Source organism: Lycorma delicatula, chromosome 9 (genome assembly GCF_047948215.1).
Source record: "Lycorma delicatula isolate Av1 chromosome 9, ASM4794821v1, whole genome shotgun sequence".
Taxonomy (NCBI): domain Eukaryota; kingdom Metazoa; phylum Arthropoda; class Insecta; order Hemiptera; family Fulgoridae; genus Lycorma; species Lycorma delicatula.
This window is the reverse complement of record NC_134463.1, coordinates 62,128,275-62,153,783: the sequence shown is the minus strand read 5'-3', so window position 1 is coordinate 62,153,783 and position 25,509 is coordinate 62,128,275. Positions and strand designations below refer to the sequence as shown.

Genomic DNA, 25,509 nt, shown 5'->3' with positions numbered 1-25,509 from the left:
ATATAAGACATTTTTTTCTACACACAGCTCTATGCCTAAACATATCTATGTTGAGGCTTTCAATGAAAGACATGCGATGAACAAAATGTATCACAACTTATTTTTAAAAAGTATCCTTAATCAATGATTTCGAAAGTCATTGAAATTTCGAAAGTATCCTTAATGATTTCGTATCTTACTGAATTCATCCTGTAGAACTCGTTGCAGGATAAAAACAACATGACTCGTATTAAACGGAAGTAATGGAATCGACAAAATAACCCACATCGTTACTCGATCTATTTTCAATCGAAAACACAAGGGACTTAGACCATACTTGGCTCGTATCATCATCTATCGCCTAAGTTTACCGTTAGGCTATCCTTTTTTTCTTTCTTTTCTCCATCCTCCTAACGACCTCCACCTCTGTTTTCAGGGTGTCTGAGGCTTTGCAGATGGAATATTCCTATCCTCCGCCGTAAATCACGGAGGATGTCTTCCTTCAGATGATAGCAATGTAGATGGCGTGGCGAGCATTGCATCAAAGTCTAAGCTTGATGCACTTCCTGCTAAATTGTTTGGGGCGGCTAAAGAGCTCGCTCTCTCTTTTAGAGACCTCTGTGCATTCAGAGACTCCATTGATGTTTTTCTTCCATCACTCTCTTTTACAGCTCACAGTCATCAGCCAGGCCTCGGTCGGGATGCCACCGATGTAAATGCCTCGGCAGGCATTTGCATCAGTAAAATACAAATAACATTTCGCCTTCACGTAGGCCTCAAACGGACATTTTCACATCCAACCTAACATGATTCCCAACTAACTGACCGAAACCGCGGAAGCGTGAACCCCACGCCTAGTAAAGATTTGACGTTGTCAAATCTTTACTAGGTATTTCTTTTACAGCTATCATCATATCATCTTCTTTTCTGATTCCCTGTATGGGGATTTTCTCTATTTCAACTTTTTCCGTATAACTTGCTACCTAAATCAGCTAAAAAACAACATTCGAGCTAAAATAGCGGCAATACCGGAAGAAACATTGGTTTTAAGTATGCAAAATGTGTTTAAAAGAGCCCAGATTTGTGAACGCTTTAGTAGTTAACATTTAATAGATATTATTTTCAATTTAATAAATCATTTTTTAACTGAAATTTAATTTAAAGATAAAAAAAAAAATAATAATTTTGAGTTAATTTGTAATGTTTTAAAAAAGAAATCTGATGTGGACACCACATGACTTCCTTGTACACCTGTTAGATTACAGATACACATTTCTTTTAAAATGAAAAGTACCTAAAATTTTATTTCATTAATAACTTCCGATATTTTTTCATTTATTATTATTATTGAATTATTATTTATCGTTAATTTTTTTACAATCAGAAGTTAATAATAAATCAATATATTTAAATTAAAAAAAAGAAAATTAAAAAAAAAAGAAGATGAAGTCTGATTCGAACCGATGTGCCTTTCCCTTATAGGATCCAAATATTTCATTAATTAAAATTTTATTTGGCTATAACTCTGGAACGAATGAAAATAAGTAATAAGTTTTGGGCTTTTTTAGACACTTTTGGTTAGTCGAGTGCAATCAAAATGGGAAGTGCACAACTAGGTGTGCACTAAATGTATGTCCTAAATCCAAAATTTCAATTTCCTACGGCTAATCGTTTTTTAGTTATGCGAATGTATCTCGCATATGTACGTTTGTATGTGCGTATGTACGCACATACGTACGTACAGACGTCACGCCGAAACTAGTCAAAATGGATATTTTCGTTGAAATCTAAAAACCGAAATTTTTCGTGATCACAATACTTTCTTTACTTCGTACAAGGAAGTAAAAACGTTGAAACATTACTTTTGACCCACTCTGTATGTGATAGTTATAGCAGATTCATTAACAAATATTTAATTACCTGTTAGTATCGTAGTCGGCTGCTTATATCACCTATGTACAAAACATACAGATATCAAAAATTGTAACCGTAATCTTCCAGTAAATTTCAAACCTCAAACATTTTTATCTTTACTTAATCCTATTTTGCATCTTCAAATCCAGAAATACCAAAATATAATTTTATTACAAGACGGTATTTTTATTTATAAATTTTGTAAAATAAATAAAATAGAGATAAATTTTATTTTTCAAATGATAAATTTTTTAAATTAAGATCAGTAGAATTAAAAAAAAACTATTTCCTGTTTTCTTAATTCTGTAATTAAGAGACAAAAGACAAAACTGTTATCATAATTAATTGCGGAGATTTTCACCTTTTAAAATAAAATAGCAGGGTAACTAATACTGTGAAAAAAGAATCTTTAACGTATTACGTAAAATTATTAAAATAAGAATTGTTACGACTTTGAAGGACATAAGAATGCGACGTCAAAAAGTACCTGTATGTTCTTCGTCAAAAGGAGGGGAGTTGAATATTCCTGCTGATACTAGGAGTAGGTCATGTGTTTTCTTTGTTATTGTAGTAGTCGCGCGGTGTTTAACATACATTATCAGTCAAGTAGTCAACGTTTAACCGTTTTACCACTAAGACGATAGTAATTTTTTGTTACAAACTTCCGAATGGTGTACTTATATAGAAATATGAAGTAGGAATAGTAAGCGTTTTCCTTTTAATTTTTAAAAATATTTGTATTATAAAACACTATTAGTGAAATAGAAGCAAATTGTTCAACGTAAAAAAATTTCGTTATTATTTTGGCACACATTTTATTTTGTAAATTATTTAATTAAAGAAAAATTATATTCTGACTTTTTAAAATCTAACGAGTGATTTTAACACTAAGAAACAAAACAAACTACATATTAAAAGGTTAGTATTTGTTTATTTATTTTATTTAAATTAAAAAAATTAAAATATTCCTACAGAATTATATTTTTTTAAATTTATGTTATCATCATCAGGATCTAAAAATAAATATACAAAAAAAAAAAACATTTCTGCCGTTAATAAAATTATCTTTATTTTTTAAATTAATTTTAAAACTTTAATAATTTAAACAATTATATATATATATAATTGTTGTTTAAATTATTATGTGCATAATAAAGATAATTTTAAATACTTTTCTTTAAGGAACTAAAAATAAATTAATTTAAAAAATTACAATTTATTACACATGAAATTTAAAAAAAAAAAATATTTCTTGATTTACATAAGTAACTTCTGATTTACTTATAAAATTAGGCATTTCGTTTGCTTGGATTCTTCTTGATAACATGAATAAATTTAAATAAATTTTAATAGATTAAAAAATAAAGTACTTTGATTTCAGAAAAAACTTTAAAAAATTTTATTAATTTTAATAAAAGTGGAGAAATATCGTAAAATTTTATAATATTCCACAATTTTATTTTTTACATTGGTTACTCTGTAAAATTGAGGAATAATTTTTGAAAAAAATTCATAATAATCCATACTTATTTTTAGTCGAATCATAGGTAATATTAAATTATTATTTTAAAAATACAGTTATTATTTATACTAATTCAAATTTTAGGATTAGTTCGACGTTATTATTTCTAAAAATCTTTTGTTTTTAAGTTACCGTAAGCAATAATTTGTCAAACTAGATTTATGTTGAAATGTATATTATCTAATATACATTATGTTACCGTGAAAGATCAGCATTTGGCAAATGTCGATATTCTCCGCTGAATGTCGACACATACCAAACATGTCGGTGAAAGACCGAAGTATTTACTTATTCGGACTTTCGCCGGTATATGACGACAAACACAAAACTCTGATGGGGGTCAAAACGATTACTAGAAATTAAAAAAAAAATCACCCAATACCAACCTCTTAAGTAAATAGATTACGAGAAAACCTCGTAAAAAAAGGAAAGTTTAAATTTAAGCTAAACATAACCTACGCCCGCTTCGCCCTCTAACCGTGTCTAATTAATGTTAAATATACAAATTATATATGTTATTCTCCAACATTGAAGGCGATAATCAAATTCATAATATATATATATATATATATATATGTGTGTGTGTGTGTTCGAGCGCGCGTATGAGTATTTATAACGCAAGTAGGGCGTTTATTTTATTCATATCAAATAAAATTACGAATAAAAGATATTCATTTTTATTCATTACAGTTTAAATATCTAGCAGAGGAAATAATCACCAACCGTTAAACAAATAAAACTACTAAAACAAATGCATTTCGTTTGTAAACCAATCATCATCTTTAATATTAGGGGAACGTTAGAAGAAAATAAAATTAAAAAATCAGATGTAGGAAGTCTATGATTTCCTTTTACGCCTATTAAATTAAATATATACATTTTTTAAAATGAAAAGTACACAAAATTTTATTTCATTAATAACTTCTGATATTCTTTTTTTATTGTTACTATTGAATTATTATTTATTGTACATTATTTTTTACAATTATAGGTTAATAAGTATTAATAAATCAATATATTTAAATTTAAAAAAAAAGTTAAATAAAAAGGAGATGAAGTCTGATTAGAACCGATGTGCCTTCCCCTTACAAGATCCAAATATTTCATTAATTAAAATTTTATTTGGCTATAACTCTGGAACCAATGAAAATAAGTATCATTTATTAGATATATCGTTGAAAAGTTGTCAATGAAGGCTTATTACTGAAGTTAAGAAAAAGTCCAAAATCCAATTTTTTTTATTTTGGGACTTTTTTTTGATACGTTCAGACGTCATGCCGAAACTAGTCAAAATGGGTATTTCCATGGAAATCTGAAAACCGGAATTTTTCGCGATCCTTTTACTTCGTATAAGGAAGTAAAATAAAAACCATAAAAGAAATATTTATATGTTTGACTACCATATTACATATTAAAATGATTATTGAAAAAAGAATCGAAAAAATTGAAACACCCGAAAACTGTTTATAAAAAACTAATATTTAAAATTGGTTGCGCATTTCGATTATTATTAAACAATCATCATAAGTAGACAAAATTTTTCGTTTATACCTTAGTTGATCTTTTAATTAATCTACTTCTTAAGTTTTTTTTGTGTTGATAATTACTTAATTTACACAGAGATTAATATTTGGGAATGTTTTAAAATTTGTTTAAACAATGACAGCAACTAAATATAATTCGTTAACTTCAATTTTTTCTATTTTTTTTTGTTCTGAGAATTAGTATTTTAGTAATATAATTATTTATAATGAAATTAATTACTTTGTTTTTTATTTACAATAAAATAATTTATTAAATACAAATTTTAAATTCATAAATAAAAACAGATTTAAATTAATAATTAATAATAAAAAATTGTATAAAACTCTGTAATTGCAATATTTATTTATTTATTTTCAAAAATTATACAAACCGTAATTTAAAAAAAAAAAAAAATACTGTTAAAAATACTAGTAAAAATTAGTCGTTATCTTATTAAAATTAGTTTATCAAGTCAGCATATTATAAAGGTAAACTCGATAATTCGCAAATATACGTTCAAGTGGTATCCTAAAAATAAAAAAAATAAAAATCTAATTGTTAAACAGGGTTTTAATATGCGTTTTGTAGGGGTACTCATCAATGTAGTCCGATAATAGATGGTTTTTTATCGAAGAACCATCGCATATAAACTGAATAGGGCAAATTTTAAAAATAATCCTTGAATATTTCAACAACCAATAACTTTTATTATTTTTTTTTCAAACCATCGGGTTGGTCTAGTACTAAACTTGTAAATCATCTGATTTCGAAGTCGAAGTTCTCAGATTCAAATCCTAATAAAGGTAGTTAATTTTATTCGGATTTGAATACTAGATCGTGGATACCGGTGTTCTTTGGTGGTTGGGTTTCAATTAACCACACATCTCAGGAATGGTCGACCGGAGTTTGTTCAAGACTACAAATTTACCGGTATAGTTACATTACACTGATAAGTCACTAATAAATTTAATTGTTGATTCTACTATAAGAAGCAAAAAAAAATCTTTTTCACAAATAAAATAATTTGTTAAACTGAATTTTAAGTACCGATATACCCATTAAATAATTTTTTTTTTTTTTTTTTTTTTTACTGAGGGAGGTGGAAATACATTTACGCACGGAGTGTCTGGCTCCCGCTGATGGTATTACCCAGTTACTATCAGCAAACTACCGACTAAAACCACCCGCCTTTCTACCAGGACTCAACCCGAAACCGTTTAAGACATTATTTCCGGTCGAGTCCTCTTACCTAATTTTCAGGACTATCCAAGTCATCTTTCTTGGTACTGAGAATGTTGCCGACGAATTGGGCTACACTCTACCAGCTGCTCAGATTACGGAGCATCATCGCAACCACGTTTTCGGGGCTCAGTGCTCCGAGATCCGCCTCTTATAAGAGGCGGATCACTTATAAGAGGTGGAGGTTGGGTGTCCCTCGATCTGCCGCCCAACGAGCACATTTGAAAAAGGTGTAATCAGCGTCGTCCCGTACTCTTGGGCAGTAGAGGCAGTCGGGAGCGGCGGTTTCCCTATGAAATGGAGGTAAGCGTGAAAGTACCCGAGACCCGTTAAAAACTGGGTCATGCTACTACATGACCCAGTTTTTAACGGGATAGGTGGAGTACTCTCCACCTATCCATGCTGCCGCTCCGTCCACGGTCTGAACAGAGGGATAAGCCTTGCAGTCCATTGTCCTCTGGTCTCGTGGTCCCGGTCTCTTGTCATGCGAGGACGTGCGAGTGCGTTCCTCGTTGGCAATGGTCTCTCGGTGTTCGCCTGCCCGTCGCCTCCTGCAGGTCACCCAACATAACAATGCACTCTCTTGCCAAGGCACTCTCTTGTTGGCAAGGCACTCTCTTGCCAACATAACAATGGGTATGACGCCGGCGACCACCAGTACTGCAGGCTCGGAAACCGTCCGATACGTGGAAGCGACTTGCAAGGCTGCGGTGCGTTGCACCTGCGCGAGCCGCTTCCGGTTTCTTGCAGCTCTTAATGCCTGGGTCTACACTTCCGACCCGTATAACCCTTCTGATCCGTATAAGGATGGAATGCACCGTAACCATCAGCAATCGCCGTCTGCTGGCCTTCGGTCCGCCGACATTCGCCATGAGCCGGCTGAGAGAAGTTACGGCTCTCGCAGCTTTGTCGCTGGCTCTCCGAAGCTGCTCAGCAAAGCTGAGTTTCCGGTCAATCATCATACCGAGTTACTTTTCTGGGGGCTTGGTCTCGATAACCTCCACCCCGCAGGGAGAGAAGATTGTCGAAACGCTTCTTCGTTACAACCACGATCTCCTTTTGCTGAGGGCTAGAGATAACCCATGGTCGTCCAGCCAGGCACCGACTCTGTGCATGGCTCGGTTGACCCTCAGTTGGGCGCGCTCCACGTCGCGGTCTGCGACAACTAGCGCGATGTCGTCAGCGTACCCAACCAAGACTGATTCTTCGGGCATCTCCAGCCTCAATAAGCCATCATAGACAGCATTTCAAAGGTCGGGGCCGAGAATCGATCCCTGCGCCGCCCCTGATGTGATCGCAGTTCTACGCCAGCCTGCCGCGGTCTCGTAAATGAGACCGCGGTTCCTCAGGTATGCGTCCACCATTCTGCGGAGGTATTGAGGCACATGGAGCGAATGCTCTAGGGTCCGCTCCACCGTGTGGAGTTGAAAGCGTTTTTAACGTCCAACGTAACGAGAAGGATCTCACGACGCTAAAAATGATTGTGGTCCTCTGCTCGCCGCACCGCCTCAACATCCTCTTGAATTGCATCTAGGGTCGACTGACCCTGCCGGAAACCGTACTGGTTGGCTCAGGCCATCTGCCTGATTCATCGCCGCAACCAGTCTTTTCTTTAACAGCTTCTCCAATACCTTCACAGCTTTGTCAAGCATACACAATGGGCGGTAGGAGGATGGCGACTTTGGGTTTTCTTTGCCCTTGGGAATCAGCGCAAGGCGCGCGGTTTTCCATCTGGCGCTAAAAGACCCAGCCTTCAGACATGCATTATATATGTCTAGAAGATGACGGGTCTGCAACGCTCCACAAGTTAAGCACCTCAGCCGGTATACCATCGGGACCCGGGGATTTTTTTGCCTTTCAGTGACCGTAGGACTCCCTCCAGTTCCTCCATCGAGAAGAGTGGGAAGTCGCCCACGTCGCTGAAGTCCCGCTCGGTACGGACCGTGTGGGCCGGGAATAATAATAATAATAATAATAATAATATAAAAAAGAAAAGAACGTCGAGAAATAAATGTACCTTCCGGAAAATTGTAGGAAGTTAAAAATACTTCTAATTGGTAAATCTTTCCTAGTTTGTGCTTTAAAAAATTTTTAATCCGCTCTATATTAATAATTATTTTTAAAAGTAATTACATAACTATAAATGCATATTAAACAAGAATTCCGGATCTCCGTGATAAACTGGGGTTTCTCTGCCGTTCATACAGAAGGTTATGGATTTGAGTCCCGATCAGGCTCAGTATGTTTCAAACCCTACAGGATTCATCCTTCATTAAAAATATGCAATCGGGAAATAACCTACCTACTATTGTATAGAGAACAAATAAATACTTTAATTTTGTTTCTTTTTTTATGTACGGTTTATTCTTAAAATTAAAATAAATTTTTTTTTTATAAATAACTTTTTACTTTCCTGGCATCATAGCTCTAAATCTATGCTGCAAGAGGGAAAGTATGGTAATCAGTCAAAAAATGTGGTATGGTTTTTTTTTTGTATTTCTCGACGTTTTATGACCCAGGACCCCCCCCCCCCAAAGTGGGGGTAATTTTCGTGTGTTGGTGTATTTGAAGCTTAATAACTTATTACTGTATAAAACGATTTTTATGAAAATTTGTATAGAGATTCGTGTTATACGGGACAATTTGTTTGTAAACGTTTGGGGAAAATATATCCAGCGGATGGGGTAGATAATTTTTGGGGGCCAATTTTCTCAAAACTTTACAAACATAACCCCATTTTATATTAAACTCAGTACACGCGTGCATACTTATTTTATAACTTTTTAATCAAATTTGCCCAAAATTTCTCCCTTCTCCAAAAATCTAAAAAACTATCTTTTTATTTATTGCATATTTTTATATCTTGCTAGGCATGGTAGTAGTGGAAGTGACCAAAAAACAAAATCCTTTGGGGGAAATTTTAAGGGGGGGTATCACCGTCATAATCATCATATGTAAGGGTGTAAAGGGCCCTTACATTTTATTTAAAAGCACAACCAACGTAAAAAACATTAAGACACAACAACAACAACAACAACAACAAGACAAAACAACACTTACGGGGTGTAAAGGGCCCCGATATTAAAATTTGAGATAAGGTTCTCAAAAGACCATGAAATTAAAAATACAACTTATCAATACCATTTCCTTCTACATGTCTCGTTTATAGTTAGTTTAAGTACCCTCGGGGCGACCACAACCGCCGTTGAGCAGTGTATCAGTCGTGCCAGGGCGCCGTGTCATTTGACTCCTCTTTATAAATAGGCTACAGGTATGCACCACGCCCACCCATAGCCTCGCGCCTTCAGTCCACCCTTGAGAGTCCCCCATGCCATCATTGGACACACCCGGACTCACTGCTCTTGAATGCAGACGAGCCAGGATGGCCTAGGCAAGAGGGCTACCCCCGTCACTATACGTACCACGCTTCGAGACTCCCTTATAAATATATAAAAACTACCTCTTAGAGTTTCTTTTACCCAGCTTTAAGTTTCAATTTTTATAGACTTTTAAGAAGTCCACTGGCGTGTAAATATGCAACTATTTTTCTTTCATTTCCATTAGCTAAATCAGCAGTAATATCATTTCTTAGACGGAACCTCTTTCTGAGGTCCTCATATATGGTACACTCTTCTATTAGATGTTTGATTGTCAGTGTTTTATTACAAACACCGCACACTGGTCTCTCTTCGCCGGTTAACAAATATGAATTTGTTAATCGCGTGTGACCGATTCTAATTCTGGTCACAGCTACTTGTTCTCGGCGAGTCAAGTTCACGTCGCTTTTCTATTTATATGGAGAAGTTTTTACTGAGTTTAATTTTGTATTTAAACTCCTCCATTCAGTATTCCACTTGTTTTTTTTACTACGTTAGTTAGACAGTTTTTAACATCTGCCACTCTTACAGGAAATGCATCCAAATCATCGCAGACTGTTGCCTTTCTGGCAGCCTCGTCTGCGCTCTTATTACCTGTAATACCAGCCCATACAGATACAAGTACGCATAGTCCATACAAATACGCATCGCTGTCCTCGTTGATTTAAAACGTATAAAATGGACAGGATGTTTGAAATTAGAACATCCTTAATGTTTTTGCTCCGAATTGCAACAAGTGCACTTGGAGAATCGGAACAAATTAGCACTCTCTCTTCGCAATAATGTTCTGTGAAGCGAAGAGCTTGCTGAATGGCAGTAAGTTCTGCCGTATAAACACTGGCCATATCTGGCAGTTTCCAAAAATGGGCTTCTCCATTTACATATACGGAGCATCCAACACCATGTTCGGTTTTAGAACCGTCAGTATAAAATTCTAATATGTTCTTCGTAACTACTGACGGTTGCCAAAAATTCCTGTTGGATGATCACTGCTGGCTTCTTTTTTATTTCTCCCTGAGAGAGATCCAATCTTGTATTTACCGCTGGCAAAAGCCATGGCGGTATTTCTCTTGTGGAAATTGCTAGTGTCTCAAGAATAGCAATTTCGTATTTTCTTCTTAATTCGTGGTACCTAATTCCGGCTGGTCTGGAATAGGTAGCACGTTGTTCATATACTGCAGCCATAGGATGATTCATGAAAAGTTTATTATTTATATGGGCAGGTAAAGCCCATACATTTGCTGCATATCTTAACAAAAGGATCTCTCTTCTATAATGTAGTGGCATTATTCCCGCTTCGGACATTAGACTAGTCGCCGGACTTGTGCGGAAAACGCCTGACGCATATCTTATTCCACTATTATGAATAACGTCTAACTTTCTTAAGTGCGACTTCCTAGCGGATGAATATACAATACATCCGTAGTCTAGTTTTGATTGAACCAATGCCTTATACAATCTCAATAATATCTCTTTATCTGAACCCCAATTAATGTTCGATAAACATTTGATAATGTTTAGGGCTAATAAAAATTTATTATTATTAAAAGTAATTGATTAATATTAATATTTTAGTAATTAACTACTAATATTATTAGTAGTTAATTACTACTGATATTAAAATTTTATTAACATTACAATAAAATTTCATTATAATTCATCCCCACCCTCAAAAAAAGAAATCTTAGGTAACTTTTTACTGGTTGTACATTTTTCAATGACATTTTTTTTTAGTTAATTCCGTTTATCGTTGTAAACGTAGAAAAATCAAAAAATATTTCTTGAAAGATGACTTTTGGAAGTGGTGGAGCAAAAAATATAAAAATACCAATTTTTTGAGTTCTATGAAATAAAGTTTTTCCTGGTTTTTTTAACATAATGATAATTTTACAATAATACTTCATCATAGATTACCGCCACCCCAAAAAATAAATATTAGGTAGTTTTTTAATTTATAATTATTTTTCCACTATCCAAGAGTAAATAACCAATGCCAGAAACGTATTATAACTTTGTTGTGAAATTTTTTATCTTTGATTTAAAAACCACGTGAAATATTAAAAGCAAAAATATTCTATTTTTCTAAATTAAATTATATATATATGAAAGATATTAGATACAGTTATACAGAGTGGGTCACGAAAAAGTAGCCCCCTCAATGTACAACGATAACCTATGAAAGATCGATATTAAGAACTATATTAAGCTCTTATTTGTATATCTATAGATCGATATTAAGAATTTTTTATGCCAATATCTTGGGCCTGAACTTATGATGTTAATGTGTTATTAAATATTCCATATTTTGGCGGGGCTGCTTTTTCGTGGCCCACTTTGTATTTCATAATAAAGTTTTTACGATTTTTATCATTTACACAAAATCAGAGAAAAATTTAACTTCTGCCTGTCATGTAATAACTTCTTCCTTATAATTTAAACATAATTCTAATGTTAAAAAAGAAAACGTTTTAATAATTGTTGTAAACAATAAAATAGTAGGGTTAAATTATATTTCATACTTAAAAATATTTCCGTTTATTTTTTAACGAGGTTATTTATTAACATAAAGTTTAATGTAATTATATATATATATATATATATATATATATATATATATATATATATATATATATATTAAGGGTTTTATCAATAAATTAAAAACCTTTATTAAACGCAGTTTAGTTACAAATAACTATTATTAAAAAAATTAAATGCTTAAATCTACCGAACTGAATTAAAAAAAATGAAAATTATGCCTATCAGTTTATTTAAAATGTTATTGAAACAAGTAAGTAAATAGTTATAAATGAATTTCAATAATTAATAAATAGAAAAAAAAGCAATAAATAAATACAAGAAATGTAAGGCCAAATGATAATTTAAAAAAACCGGTTATGGATATGATTTTTACGTAATCGTTATACGGGTTTATTATTTACGTTAATGTTTATCACCGACATATTTTAATTATTTATTAACCTTGACATTGACAGTGTTACAAATACTCTATAAGAAGTAATGTTTTTATTTATAAACCCTCAGTATATGAATAAAAAAACATCTCTACTATATGAATAAAAAAACATTACCTCTACCAATTCCTAGTAATAAACCAAATTCTCTATTATCGTAAAGTATTAACATTTCCCACTTCAATATTACTATTTACCAATTATTAATATTACAGGATCGAGATTTACATCAATTTTTAATATATTGTACTAATTTATGTATTTATAGTAACTCGATTTATGTGTCGTTTTAAAGCTAATTAAAACGTATGCTAATTATATTCCCAGAAACGATCGACCTAATGTTCGTCAAGATCAAATATTGAAATATAATTGAGGCTACGACACTTTTTTAGGTGGTGTAATCATTTTTTTCTGTTTAGCCTCTGGAACCACCGTAAGGCTAAAGAGGATTTCAGAGGATGAGTGAGAATGGATGATATGTATGAATGTAAATGACGTGCAGTATTGTACAGTCTCAGGTTGATACACCGGGCTGGTCAAGTGGTGAACTCGTCATCACAAATCAGCTGATTTCGATATCGAGAGTTCTAAGGTTCAAATCATAGTAAAGAAAGTTACGTTTATACGGATTTGAATACTAGATCGTGGATACCGGTGTTCTTTAATAGTTGGGTTTCAATTAACTACATATTCAGGAATGGTAGACTTGCGACTGTACAAGACTACACTTCATTTACATTCATACATATCATCCTCTGAAGTAATAATACCTTACGGCGGTTCCGGAGACTAAACAGGAAAAAAGAGATGTCGACTATTCTTAAGATTTGTGATTAATTGAAACCCAACCACCAAAGAACACCGTTATGCACGATCTAATATTCAAATCCATATAATAGTAACTAAGTTCCTTAACTAGGATTAACTAGGAGTATGAATGAGGACGATGTGTATGAGTGTAAATGAAGTGTAATCTTGTACAGCCTAGGTCATGCATACATTCATACATATCATCCTCTGAAGTAATGCCAGACGGTGTTTCCGGAGGTTAAACAGAAAAAAAGAGAGCCAGCTAGTTGTGGGATAGTTACCCGGTGGAAAAAATATTTGATCTGTCTTCAGGGAACAACCCTTATGAAAGGGTATTTGTGGATGAACATAATCGGAAAAAATTGTTGAAACTATAATTACAAAATAATTACATAATTACTATAATTACATTGTTTAAACCAAATTACAATTTGGTTTAACTTGTTGGAATGGGAGATTGAAATTTTACTGAAATACTAAAAAAAAATTGTACGAACCTTCATGACAAATGGACTAATAATCCGGTTCTTTTCCCTGTATTTGTTTCAAAGTTCCTAAATCATTAAGCAGATTATACACGAAATAAATTCAGAAAATATAAATTTAGAAATATATATATTTTATTTTATTTTTTTTAATTTATGCTGAATAGGTGTTTGATTCTAAAACTAAGGTTTTATTTTTGTTGTTGGATGGACTGCAGTAAGTATTAACTACTAATTTTTATAATTTGGAATTCATTTCGTGAAACTAAAACTACGAGATAGTAATTCCTTGTGTTTTTTCATTTTTTTTATTAATTTAAATATTTTATTTATAAAAATGGGTTTGATAATTTTATTATTACCGTTATTATGTTTAATAAAAGAAGCTTTGAAGGTTAGAAAATCATTCGTTCAGAACATTATTTTTCGATTGACAATCAATTTAATCATTCTTACGTGTTACTTTTTTCAATGCCACTTTTTCTGATACTTTAACTTATTTTAATTTGACCTAAATTCATTTATTATTTTATTATTTGTTAAAATAAGATGAAATTAATAATATAGATTATTTTGAGTATGAATTTTAAACCAAATTCTGTTATTATCTGGAACGTTCAGATTATACCAACAAAAATCAGCTTCCAAATCGCTTATAGAGAATAACTAACTTTCTTTTTCCTGTTTAGCCTCCGGTAATTACCTTTCAGATAATACTTCAGAGAATGAATGAGGATGATATGTATGAACGTAAATGAAGTGTAGTCTTGTACAGTCTCAGTTCGACCATTCCTGAGATGTGTGGTTAATTGAAACCCAACCACCAAAGAACACCGGTATCCACGATCTAGTATTCAAATCCGTATAAAAATAACTGACTTTACTAGGATTTGACCTATAGAGAATAACTAAGTAATGAATTCTTACTGATTTTTTTTATATAAATAATTTACCCCGATAACCTTACACATCCCTACACATACCCATGTGTAGGGATAATTTAGGTATCCCTACAGACCTATGACCTAGGGACCACAAAAAACAAGAAAAATGGATGGATTAATGTTCGTTCATGAGTACATACGTATGCAACTATGAAGCTTAACATTTTTTGACAGGATAACCCTATTTTGATGAAATTGTGTACTCGTGTATATAAAGTAATTTGTTGATAAAAGTTTGGGGGATCAATATCTTCAGGGAGTGAGGTAAATAATTTCTTTGAGATCAATTTTCTTAAAATTTTGCAAACATAATCCTACTTTATATTGGGCTCAGTACACGCATACATGGTTATCTTACCATTTAAAAAAAAACGTTTGCCCTCAAATTCTCTCCCCCAAAAATCAAAAAAAATAATTTTTTTATTAATAGCATATTCTTTAAAAAAAACACTTTTTATATTTTCCTAAGCATAATAGTTTTGCAAGTGATCTAAAAAAAAATACTTTGTGATCAATACTGGGGACTGGAGAGCCTATCAAAGTTTAATAATATGATTCTTTTGAATTTTTTAAACTTCTCTCATATTTTTCTGCTGTATGAGAATAAATAACCAGAGCCAGGAGAGTATATGGTAACAAGTTTTGTAGTCAGCTTTCTGCAAAAATTTCCGCAAATTCTCTGTAAACTTAATAAATTCTTAATAAGCCTAATAAAATAGGAATAAGTGTCTACTTATTCCTATAAAATTCTTATTTTTCTTCCCTTTACGTCTCTAAAGGGTAGAAAAAGAAGAATTCTACAGTAAATAAAATTTTGTAGTTGTTACGTTTTTACCTTTTATATGGAAGTTTCAGAATTCGAATCTCTGTCAGGCTTGACATTTTTGACTCGCTACTGAATGTTTTCTTATCATTGCTAAAATAAAAAAAGAATATGGTAAGTGTATTTTGGCGTAGGGCTGTAAATACCCGAGAAAGAGCGGATGTACAGAGTGTGTCACGAAATTCTACCGAGACTTTTTATTGTACTCGTGAAAATAATGGTAAAATTTCATATAAAAATATGTCCTAAAATGCTTCATTTGGAAGTTACATCAAGTAAAAGATTTCGCTCGAATTTCAACTACCACGGTGAAATGAGGTGTACTGAAATTTTTAGAACTTAATTAAGGAGCAGAATTAGTGATTTTTTACTATCATACAGGTTTTTGACCTGAAGAATGGAATAAAATAGGTCCCAGAACCATATCTGCAACAGTTTTTGGGAAATCTGGGGTAAAAAACACTGTTTCTTATGTTTGACATACAATAACTTTTTTAAATATGTAATAAATAAACAAAACTTGTAGTGAATTTAATTCTGAATAAAACGGTGTAAGCTAAGTTGAATAAAACAAAGAAAAGTAAAAAAAAAATTCTTTTTAGAATTAATTTTATTTAGAAAAAGAGCATTACTACATTTATAAAAAAAAGTGGTTATTTAATGTAAACAAAAATCAAATTGGTTTTTGGTGATGTGAAAAATGTAAAAAGAAATTTGCTGTTTAAAATTGTTGTTAAAATATTTAAAAAAACCCTTGAAATTATACAACTGTAAAATAAAAATAAATAAATAAAAATTATTTATTACTGTTCATAATACATGACCGCTTAAATGCTGAGGTCTACTTGCGCTTCAAGAAGAATTGCCATAGCTGCTTGAAGATGTTCCTCCAGCGCTGAGACGCATATCATTCTCATTCATCCTCTAAAGAAATACCTTACGGTTTGCGCTAAGACGCAAAGTAAACTTCCAGCATGATGGCGCGCTTCCCCATTTCTCTTATGCCGTTTCCACTCACTTAAATCATCATTTCCCTAGAAATGGATCGGTCGTGGAGGTCCACGTTCCTGGTCATCAAGATCGCCTGATCTAACACCTTTTGATTTTTCCGTCTGGGGATGGATGAAAAATATTGAATACAAAACAAAAATAAATTCTCGTAAGGAATTAACTGTCCACATCATAGATGTCGCTGAGCAACTTAAGGACGGCCCTGAAGAACTAAAAAGAGCCACAAAGCAGTACAGAAGCTTGCCAAGAAATGTGTTGAAAATGACGGGCTCGTTTTTGAACATTTATTAAATTTGGTACGTAGATTGTACTTTGGTCTAGTGTACTATTTTTTTAATAAAATTCGAATTTTTCTACCTTTTTTTTGTTTTATTCAACTTATCTTACACGATTTTGTTCGGAATTAAATTCTCTACTAGTGTTGTTTCAAGCTTTATGTGTTTATTATCCATTTTATAAAGTTACTGTACGTCAAATATAAAAAACAGGGTTTTTTACCCCCCAGTAAAAACAGATAGCACGTTGGGTTAAAATAAAAATAACTACTGCAGATACGGTCCTGGGACCTATGTTATTCGATTTTTTAGGTCAAGCCATAAAAAAATCACTAATTCTACTCCTTAATTAATGTCCTGAAAATTTCAATACGATCGCATTTCATTGGGGTAGCTGAAATCCGAGTGAAATCTTCCACTAGTCATAATGACTTCAAACAAAGCTTTTTAGGAGATATGTTTATGTGAACTTCTTCCATTATTTTCACGAGTGGAGTAGGTTATTCAGGGAGAACTTCGTTGTACACTCAGGAGATATCTAAAACAAAAAAAAAATGTAGTAATAATGTACACAATTCAACAATTATTTTCCAGATTTATTTGTATTTCCCCCCCCCCCCGTTTTTTGTTATATTGAAGTTCTAAGATACTCACTCATTAAATAAAGAATTGGGTCGAAACACATTTTTCACGAAATATATTTACAGATAATAACAACAGTAATGAAAAAAGAAGAAAAAATATATATACACTTATATTAAATTAAAATAACTTTGGTTTGATTTTTACTTTCTTTGACATTTTCCAGTTTTCCATTAGCTGATATATGTATAAAAAGTAGGCAAGAGAGAGATATGCTTTTCCAGCATTGGGAAACTGAAGCTGTATTTTAAAAATTGGTTTCATAATCATATTTTATTTACCCTTACAGCTATTTTCATTTACTCGTAAACTATTATTTTAAGAAAATAAATACATATGGACTATCTAAGCTCTACATTTTCTTTTTAAGAAAATAGAGATTTTCTTTAAAGAAATGGTTCAGAAAGAGTTCTGAACCATCTAAGTGCTGAACCACAAAAATGAAAAATTCCCATACTTCCTCCACCTCTCGGAAAATTTGCAAAAAATTTTAACATGATAAAAATAATGGCCAATATATTCATACACGTACAATCATCCATTCGGAAAAATGTTTGTTTTTTTTTCCTTTTTGGTCTTAATGCACTCCATTAAGTATGAAGCACTGAGATTTATCAACCTGCTGGGTGATATTTTGACTGATCACCAAACTTGCCCTTGTATATGTCTAGCCGGCCCGTCGAGCCAGAACCTGATCCTGGGTCAATCCAGGCGAATTCCCGAATCAACTCAGGGGCTCTTCGGGAATCGAGGAACCCCTGAAAGATGGCTCCTCGATTCCAAGGGGCCTACTCCGTACCTGCAGAGCTCGCTTTCCTCGCTATTCCCAATTTTGAAAATCGGACGATTGTTTGCAGAAATATTATAAGAGCACTCCCTTAAACCCCCCAAAACAGCGCCCCAGGGGCATCCCGTTTGTTATCAGTTGATGTGATGATTGGTCTATCCTCCCCCGAGTTGCTCCCATACCTCATCACTCTAGCTTCACGCGCAGTCCCCAAGGGAAGATCATTATTATTAAATGGCATAGCCGAGCCCGATGTTCCTGGCTTTAGCGGTTAGAGGCAGAGGCAGGATGAAAATAAGGAAGACAGTCGGAACAGGTGAGCCAACCTGCCATGTCTGACGTACTGCCAGTAGACGAGGAAGCTCATTAGAGTCGCAAGGACACTCCCCTGAGCTGAGTAATACTTGATTGCTGACCCGGCTCAGGGGAGCAGAACAAACACAAAAAAAAAATCATTAGCACTGCATTTGTTTATATTTTCTTGGATCAATACATCTCTTTAGTGGACTACCTTTATTATTTAAACCTTCAGGGTTATTGGAGTACCATTTAATGTCGTCCTAACTATTTGATCTGCTACCTTTCATTATAATAAGACATTGCAGAAATTAATTTTACTTAAATTAAGTAATCGTAATTAAATTTTTTTTTTAAATTTCCATCTTTCTTGTTTCTATTTGTTTCTATTTAGTTTCTACTTTATTAAATGTTTATTTTGTTTGTTTATTTATTTATAGGAGTAAAATTCTCCCCGTAAAATTATGTACTTCAAGAAGGAATTTCGAAATAGTGCATTATGTATATTTTTATCTTCACTGCAAATGTGTGTGATAGTTGGACAATTGGTTTTACCACAAGATAATACATATATTGATCCAAATAGGGCACAATTTAATTTGGACCCTAGACTTCAAAATGAAAGGTAAGTTTACTGATAGATATTTTTATTTATTATACTTTTAAAGTACATTTGTTAATAAATTTGATTTATAATTGTTCCGTTAATGGACTTGCTTGGGAGAGTGGTGGCGTCTCTGTCTTTCTTCCGATAGGTTCTAGGTTCGAATCCAGTCAAGCTTGACATTTTTCATATCTACCAAAATTAACTTCTTATCACTAGCTGTAAATAGGGTGTTAATCTGTAGTTGTTGAAAATGAAAAAAAAATTATCACAAAAAGAAAATGAAAACAAATTTTTATTTGATTTTTAAATTTATTTAACAAATGACAGTTGTTTCGGTACACAGATGATTCCTCAGGTGTTACTTACAGAATAAAAAAGGTTAATATATGAAACCAAAAGAGATAAAAAACATAAAGAAAAATAACAACAATAGGGTGACTACTCTCTACTTTTCAACATAATCCCCATCCCATCCCCATAGGAGGAAGGCAACCTCTGTCCCAACCCATCTTGTGACGTTACCGGTCGCCACACCACCCCCTCCGTTCCGAGCCCTGAGGGGCTTTACCGGAGGTCGTCCTTAGACTCTCTAACTGATTACTTCTCAAAGTCATCAGCCAGGCCTCGGTCAGGATGCCACCTATGTAAATGCCTCGGCAGACATTTGCATTACTTAAATACAAATCAAATTTTGCCTTCAAGTAAGCCTCAAACGGACATCTTCACGTCCAGCCTAACATGATTCCCTCAAACTAACTAACCGAAACCGCGGAAGGGCGGACCCCGGGCCTAGCCCAAATTTGACAACACCGTTCGTGACTGTGAATGCCTCAGAAAACAAAAGAGTTGAAAGTTAAATCAGTGCTACACTCATACCAATCAAAGTTATGTTTTACGCGACATAGGAATTCAAACCTACACCAAAAGAAGTCGACCAAATTAAGTCACCTAACAAGGGGACAACCTCATTCCGGTCCGCACAGGAGTCAGGGACAAACCCCGCATCACCACCCGGTCCATCATGGAGACTTGCGCGGCATTACCAAGTCACAATCAGGACAGCCATCGGCGGAACGAAGCCACGCCCACAGTCGCGTGCGATCGGTGGCGTGGCTTCGTTTTGGGGGTGTCGGGAGGGTTGCCTTCGGGGGCGTTGCCGGGGTATAGTAGACCGTGGCTGCCATACCCCGGCAGCACGGCCACTCCCGCCAGCGGGAGCCCCAAAAAACCCCAGCTACTATAATGTAGAGCCACTTGTCCCACCTTTCTGCGAGTTTTCTTCTTCCAGTAGTAAAAAATTGTTCATCTTAATGTCTGAGCCATGCTTGTACCTTATTCTTGACCCGTTTATTGTTGCCGAACTCTGAACCACGTAAAAATTCTTTGAGAGAATCAAACAAAAAACAAAATTGATGTTGCGGCATCGGAACTGAAAGGTTGATCTAGCAAGAACTCTCGACCCGACATCCTGTGACTTTTGAACGACATGAGTACGGGCGTTATCATGTAGAATAATTATGTCTTTTCAGAGAGAAACGGGATGTTTCCTCTTTATTGAGGGTTTCGCTTTATTTTCTAGCATGTAACAAATAATACTTACTGTTGATTGCATGTTGTTCTTCCAAATAATAACAATAAATTGAATCTTTATAGTCCTAAAAAACTGTTAGCATAATTTCACCAGCTGATGACTAGGTTTTGAATTTTTTCCTGGTGGCTAACTCGAATATTGCAATTCCATATCCTGATATTCGAATTCCGGTTCAAAATAATGAATCCAAGTTTCATCACGAATTATTCGATCTAAAAGAGCCATTATCTTCAGCTAAAAACCGTTGTTTAAGTTCCGTACTAATGTGAATTCGGATATTTGTGATTTTTAATAGACTGTCTGGAAACCCACCTTAGCACGTTCTGTGGTAATTCAGCTTATCATGGATAATGGATCGGACAATCCCAATACTCGCATTGCAAATTTTGAGCAATATTCAACATTTATATCCACCACGAATAATATCATTAATGCGATTTTGCTCAGTGTCATTCGAAACTTCTACCTGTCTTCCATTACGATGAAAAGTGTTCTGTAACATTTAAACCGTTCAATGCAATTATAAAAGTGTATATGTTTAACACACATTATTCCTACTTTTTTACATCCGCAAGTGATTTTCGGTAGTTTTTACACTTTCAGAAAATAAAAATCTTATCACAGCACGTTCTTTTTCAGTGATACACGTTTGAAGTGAATCCAACATTTTGAAATAAACGAAAGAAATTATATTGAAGAAATATTTTTGAATAAGTAATATTTTCTGTGTCAGGGGTACCAACTTCAACGTCACACGGTTTCAGTTTATTCTATTAAATTGTTTTTCGTTGTTGCCGTTTGTCTCTTTAATTATTGAACAACTCTCTTGTGTGTGTGTGTGCGTGCGCGCGCGCGTTTGTATATAAATCGGGAGTTTCACAAAGAACGCAACCCTAAAATTAAGAAAGTAGAAGTCACGCATAGGTAAATTTTATTTCCCTCTACATGTCAGTTGGCAACAGTGTACTCAAACGTTAGCAGCTTGTAAACAGTTGAAATGTCCTTTTTCACTAGTGCTATACCAGTATAAATTCGTTTCTATTGTGTTAACTATGTCGTTTTCCAAGGGCGAACATGTGTTTCTTATTCAGACTTATTGCGCATATAAATCTTACGAACGAGTAAAAGACAAGTTTTGGATAAAATATTTCAATTCTTCTGTTCCTCCTAATGTCGAGAATATCACGTTTGATTAATAAATTTCGTAAGACTGGGAGTGTACACGATCGGAAAAGCACAGATCGACCATCACTGTTAAAAGTAGAAGTTCTGGAGGATGTGAAAGAACGTTTGACTCTCTCAGAAAGTTATCTTCACAGGCTGGGCTTTCACTACCTACAGCTTTCAGGTTACTAAAAAATTATAACTGCATACTTATCGCATCGGTGTCGTTCAAGAACTGAAAGAAGCAGATCGCGGAAAACGTTTACAGTATTGTCGTCGGTTTCGTCCTCTTGTTGATGACAATGGTATTGAAATTTTGGATCGTGTGTATTTCAGCCACGAAAGCACGGTTTCACTTGGATGGCTAAACAGCCAAAACTGCCGAATATGGAGCGCTAAAAATTTCCCCGCGTTTCATGAACGACCATTACACGCACATAAAATTGGTGTTTGTTGTGCGATCTGTGGGTGTCGTGTAACAGGGCTTTTATTTTTTTCACAGATCTGTAGACGGTGTGATTTTCGCAACTTTTAATCACGGATTAAGGGGATTCTGCATTCCCCTATCACTCTTTATACCTCTTAGCCGCTTCTGGATCGGTTATAAAATAACCACGGATTACGGCCCTCATTCTAAAAAGAACGCAAGCAGGACTATTCCCTTGCTTGTCACGGGGACTGACGACCAGGAGTCGTTGCCACCTTTCAGCCGAGATGAGACGGGTACGCGTCGAATAAATAGCACCTTTTTACTTCCCCCAAAATTAGAAAGGACAAGTCTAAACTCAAATTGTGCTAACTGTAATCGCAGTCTAAATCCAAGAAAGCCCAATACTGCTGGAGGGGTATACACTCACCCAACAGCTCGAAAATCACCAAAAATAGACTCACAGCACTCTAGACGCACTCAAGGAGATCAAAGTATTCGCGTTGTACATTGTCAAAAATCGAAATTCAGAAACCCTAAAGTGGTTAATATCTTTTATTTGCAAGCCCAAAATTAATTGAACATCCCATTTAATATAGTCGGAAATGAGGGAAATTTGCAATCTATGTTCGAAATTTTTTTACATTTCTTCACCCCTTCCTTTCAAGATCGAATCTAAAAAATCTAGAAATTTGTTTTGAGATATTCACATGAACATTACACTCACCAAAAATCAAGGTGATATTTTCATTAGGTACATAAAAAAAAAAAAAAATTAAATTTAATTGTTATTCCATTTTAACCTTTTAAACTTGGAATTTCAAAAAATCCGTTTTTAGTGTGGATTTACACCGTAAAGAGAACTTTTATAGAAATTTTCGTCAATTTATCTTCAGTAATCATTGCTGGGCGTTGAAGAATTAGTCAGTCAGGACTTGTTTTATAGGTACAGATTTATATATAATATTTAACATTAATGTTATTTGTACGGTCTGTAGATGAATCCATCTATTTTCTGTTGTTAATTAATATGGATATTTCCGTATTTTTCGTTAATTAAAATTTCACTATTTCCTTCGTATTTCAGATTTTTATTGGATAAACATTTTGGATTTAATAACTGTTAATTATTACTGAATTATATTTCTGTTTATTTATTTTTAAAGAAAATATATTAAAAAAAAACTATTGTTACAGACTGAGACATGAGCTGTGGCAGATTTTGCAGGAATATTGCAATAGAAATAAATACAGATCAGTCTCGGAAAGGTATCCATAATGAATGTTTTTGGATTTTTTTATTTAGGTTCAGGTTCTCTTCTTGGATGATGAAATTCTTTTTTAATGTTTTTTTTTGCTTTATTATATAAATATTTTATCTATTTATTATAATTTCTATTCCGTTGAAATGTAAGTCATCTTTTTCTTATATACTGTGTAGTTCCATATTTTCTTTTGTTTCTCAGCTACAAATTCAATCTTTCAAATTTCTGCATGGTATTTTATAGTATTTATTTTCTTTGAAGGAGTAAGAGTTACCACAATGTATTTTTTTTTTAAATAATAAATTAATTATAGATTTATAAATAATTTTTTCCAAGACTAAAGTTTTGGTACATTAAGTTCAGTTTTACACAAAAACTTCTTTAGAGTCAAACTTTTAACCGTACACACAAACCATTAATAAACAGTTCCTTTCGATGTAATCACCATAAAATATGATAAAAAGTCAAATTATGCGGTCCTTGAAAGGAAATCGCTACTCGGATAAAATAAAATGTACAACTGATATTTTAAAAGTGAAACATTATAAAGCAATAAATACATTTTAAAAGGACCTTTTACAAGAACCTTTTTGTAAAAGGACCTTTTGGACGATACTATCTTCCTTCAAAATACATCATCCCTCATTTCCGCTAGAAACAAATTAAATTTTTTTTTTAAATAAAAAAATTGATGTGGATAACACATGACTTCCTTGTACACCTATTAAATTAAATTTACACATTTTCTTTTTAATAAAAAGTACATAAAATTTTATTTCATTAAAAAACTTCTGATATTTTTTATTTTTTTTTATTTTTGAATTATTATTCATTGTAAAACTTTTTTTACAATCTGAGGTTAATTATTAATAAATCAATATATTTAAATTAAAAAAAAGTTAAAACAAAAGGAAAGGAAAAAAGGAAGAAAATGTTGCAAACAAAGAAAGAATAAAAAGATTAAGAGAAGATGATAAATATAAAGGAAGAAAACGTTAAGACCATGGAAAGAATAAAAGGATTAAAAGTGGATGATGAATATAAAGAGAGAGAAAATTTGAAAACTAGAGAATGTGTGCACAAATTAAGATCAGAAGAATTATATCAAAGCAAAGAACGATTAAATAATTGTCAACAAAAATCAAATAAACGAAATTGTGATCAACTCCGACGTAGGGAGAATATTGTCCGAAAATATCAGAGGAGTAATGAACTAAGAGATAGAATTTTTTACAATTTATTAAACATCGGGCATGTATGCCTTAGTGTATATATTTTTCTTGTGAGGGTCTATTTTTCAGTCACTCTGTAGTTAACTTTAACTTTAATGTAGATAAAATTAAACAGAAATTCCATAATAATTAAGTAAGATTAAACAGAAATTAAATTAGAAAATCCAAAAATAATACGATTCTAAATTATAATTTTCAATTAATATTAAATAATCAATGTTTCACCAAATCTGTTACATATACACAAACGTAATAATGCCTATTAAATTACACGTACACATTTTTAAAAATACATAAAGTTTTATTTCCCTAATAATTTCTGATTTTCATTTTTCATTTTTTTTTTAATTGTAATTATTTAATAATTATTTATTGTAAAAGTTTTTTTTACAATCACGGGTTAATAATTTATTAATAAATGAATATATTTAATTTAAAAAAAGTTTGAAAAAATAAATTAAAAAAAGATGTTAAAAAAATAAAAAAAGGAGATAAAATTCTGATTCGAACCGATTTGTAAGATCTTTGTAAGATCCAAATTATTCATTAATTAAAATTTTATTTTGCTATAACTCTGGAACCAATGAAAGTAAGCACCACTTATGGTATATCGTTGAAA

General features: G+C 33.0%; 1 protein-coding gene across 3 annotated transcripts in view; it reads left to right on the top strand.

Moving 5' to 3' along the window:
- The window catches only part of LOC142329822 (angiotensin-converting enzyme-like), a 507,200-nt gene that overhangs the window by 5,775 nt on the left and 475,916 nt on the right, over positions 1 to 25,509 (top strand). The window contains exons 1-3 of one of the 3 annotated variants that reach the window (XM_075374675.1): positions 2,453 to 2,811; positions 19,045 to 19,229; positions 23,591 to 23,662. In XM_075374675.1, the coding sequence (XP_075230790.1) occupies positions 19,069 to 19,229; positions 23,591 to 23,662 (233 nt within the window). In that variant the 5' untranslated portion in view covers positions 2,453 to 2,811; positions 19,045 to 19,068. Of the gene's footprint in view, positions 1 to 2,452; positions 2,812 to 19,044; positions 19,230 to 23,590; positions 23,663 to 25,509 lie in introns of those variants that run through there. The other 2 variants (XM_075374676.1, XM_075374677.1) reach the window with 2 other exon arrangements.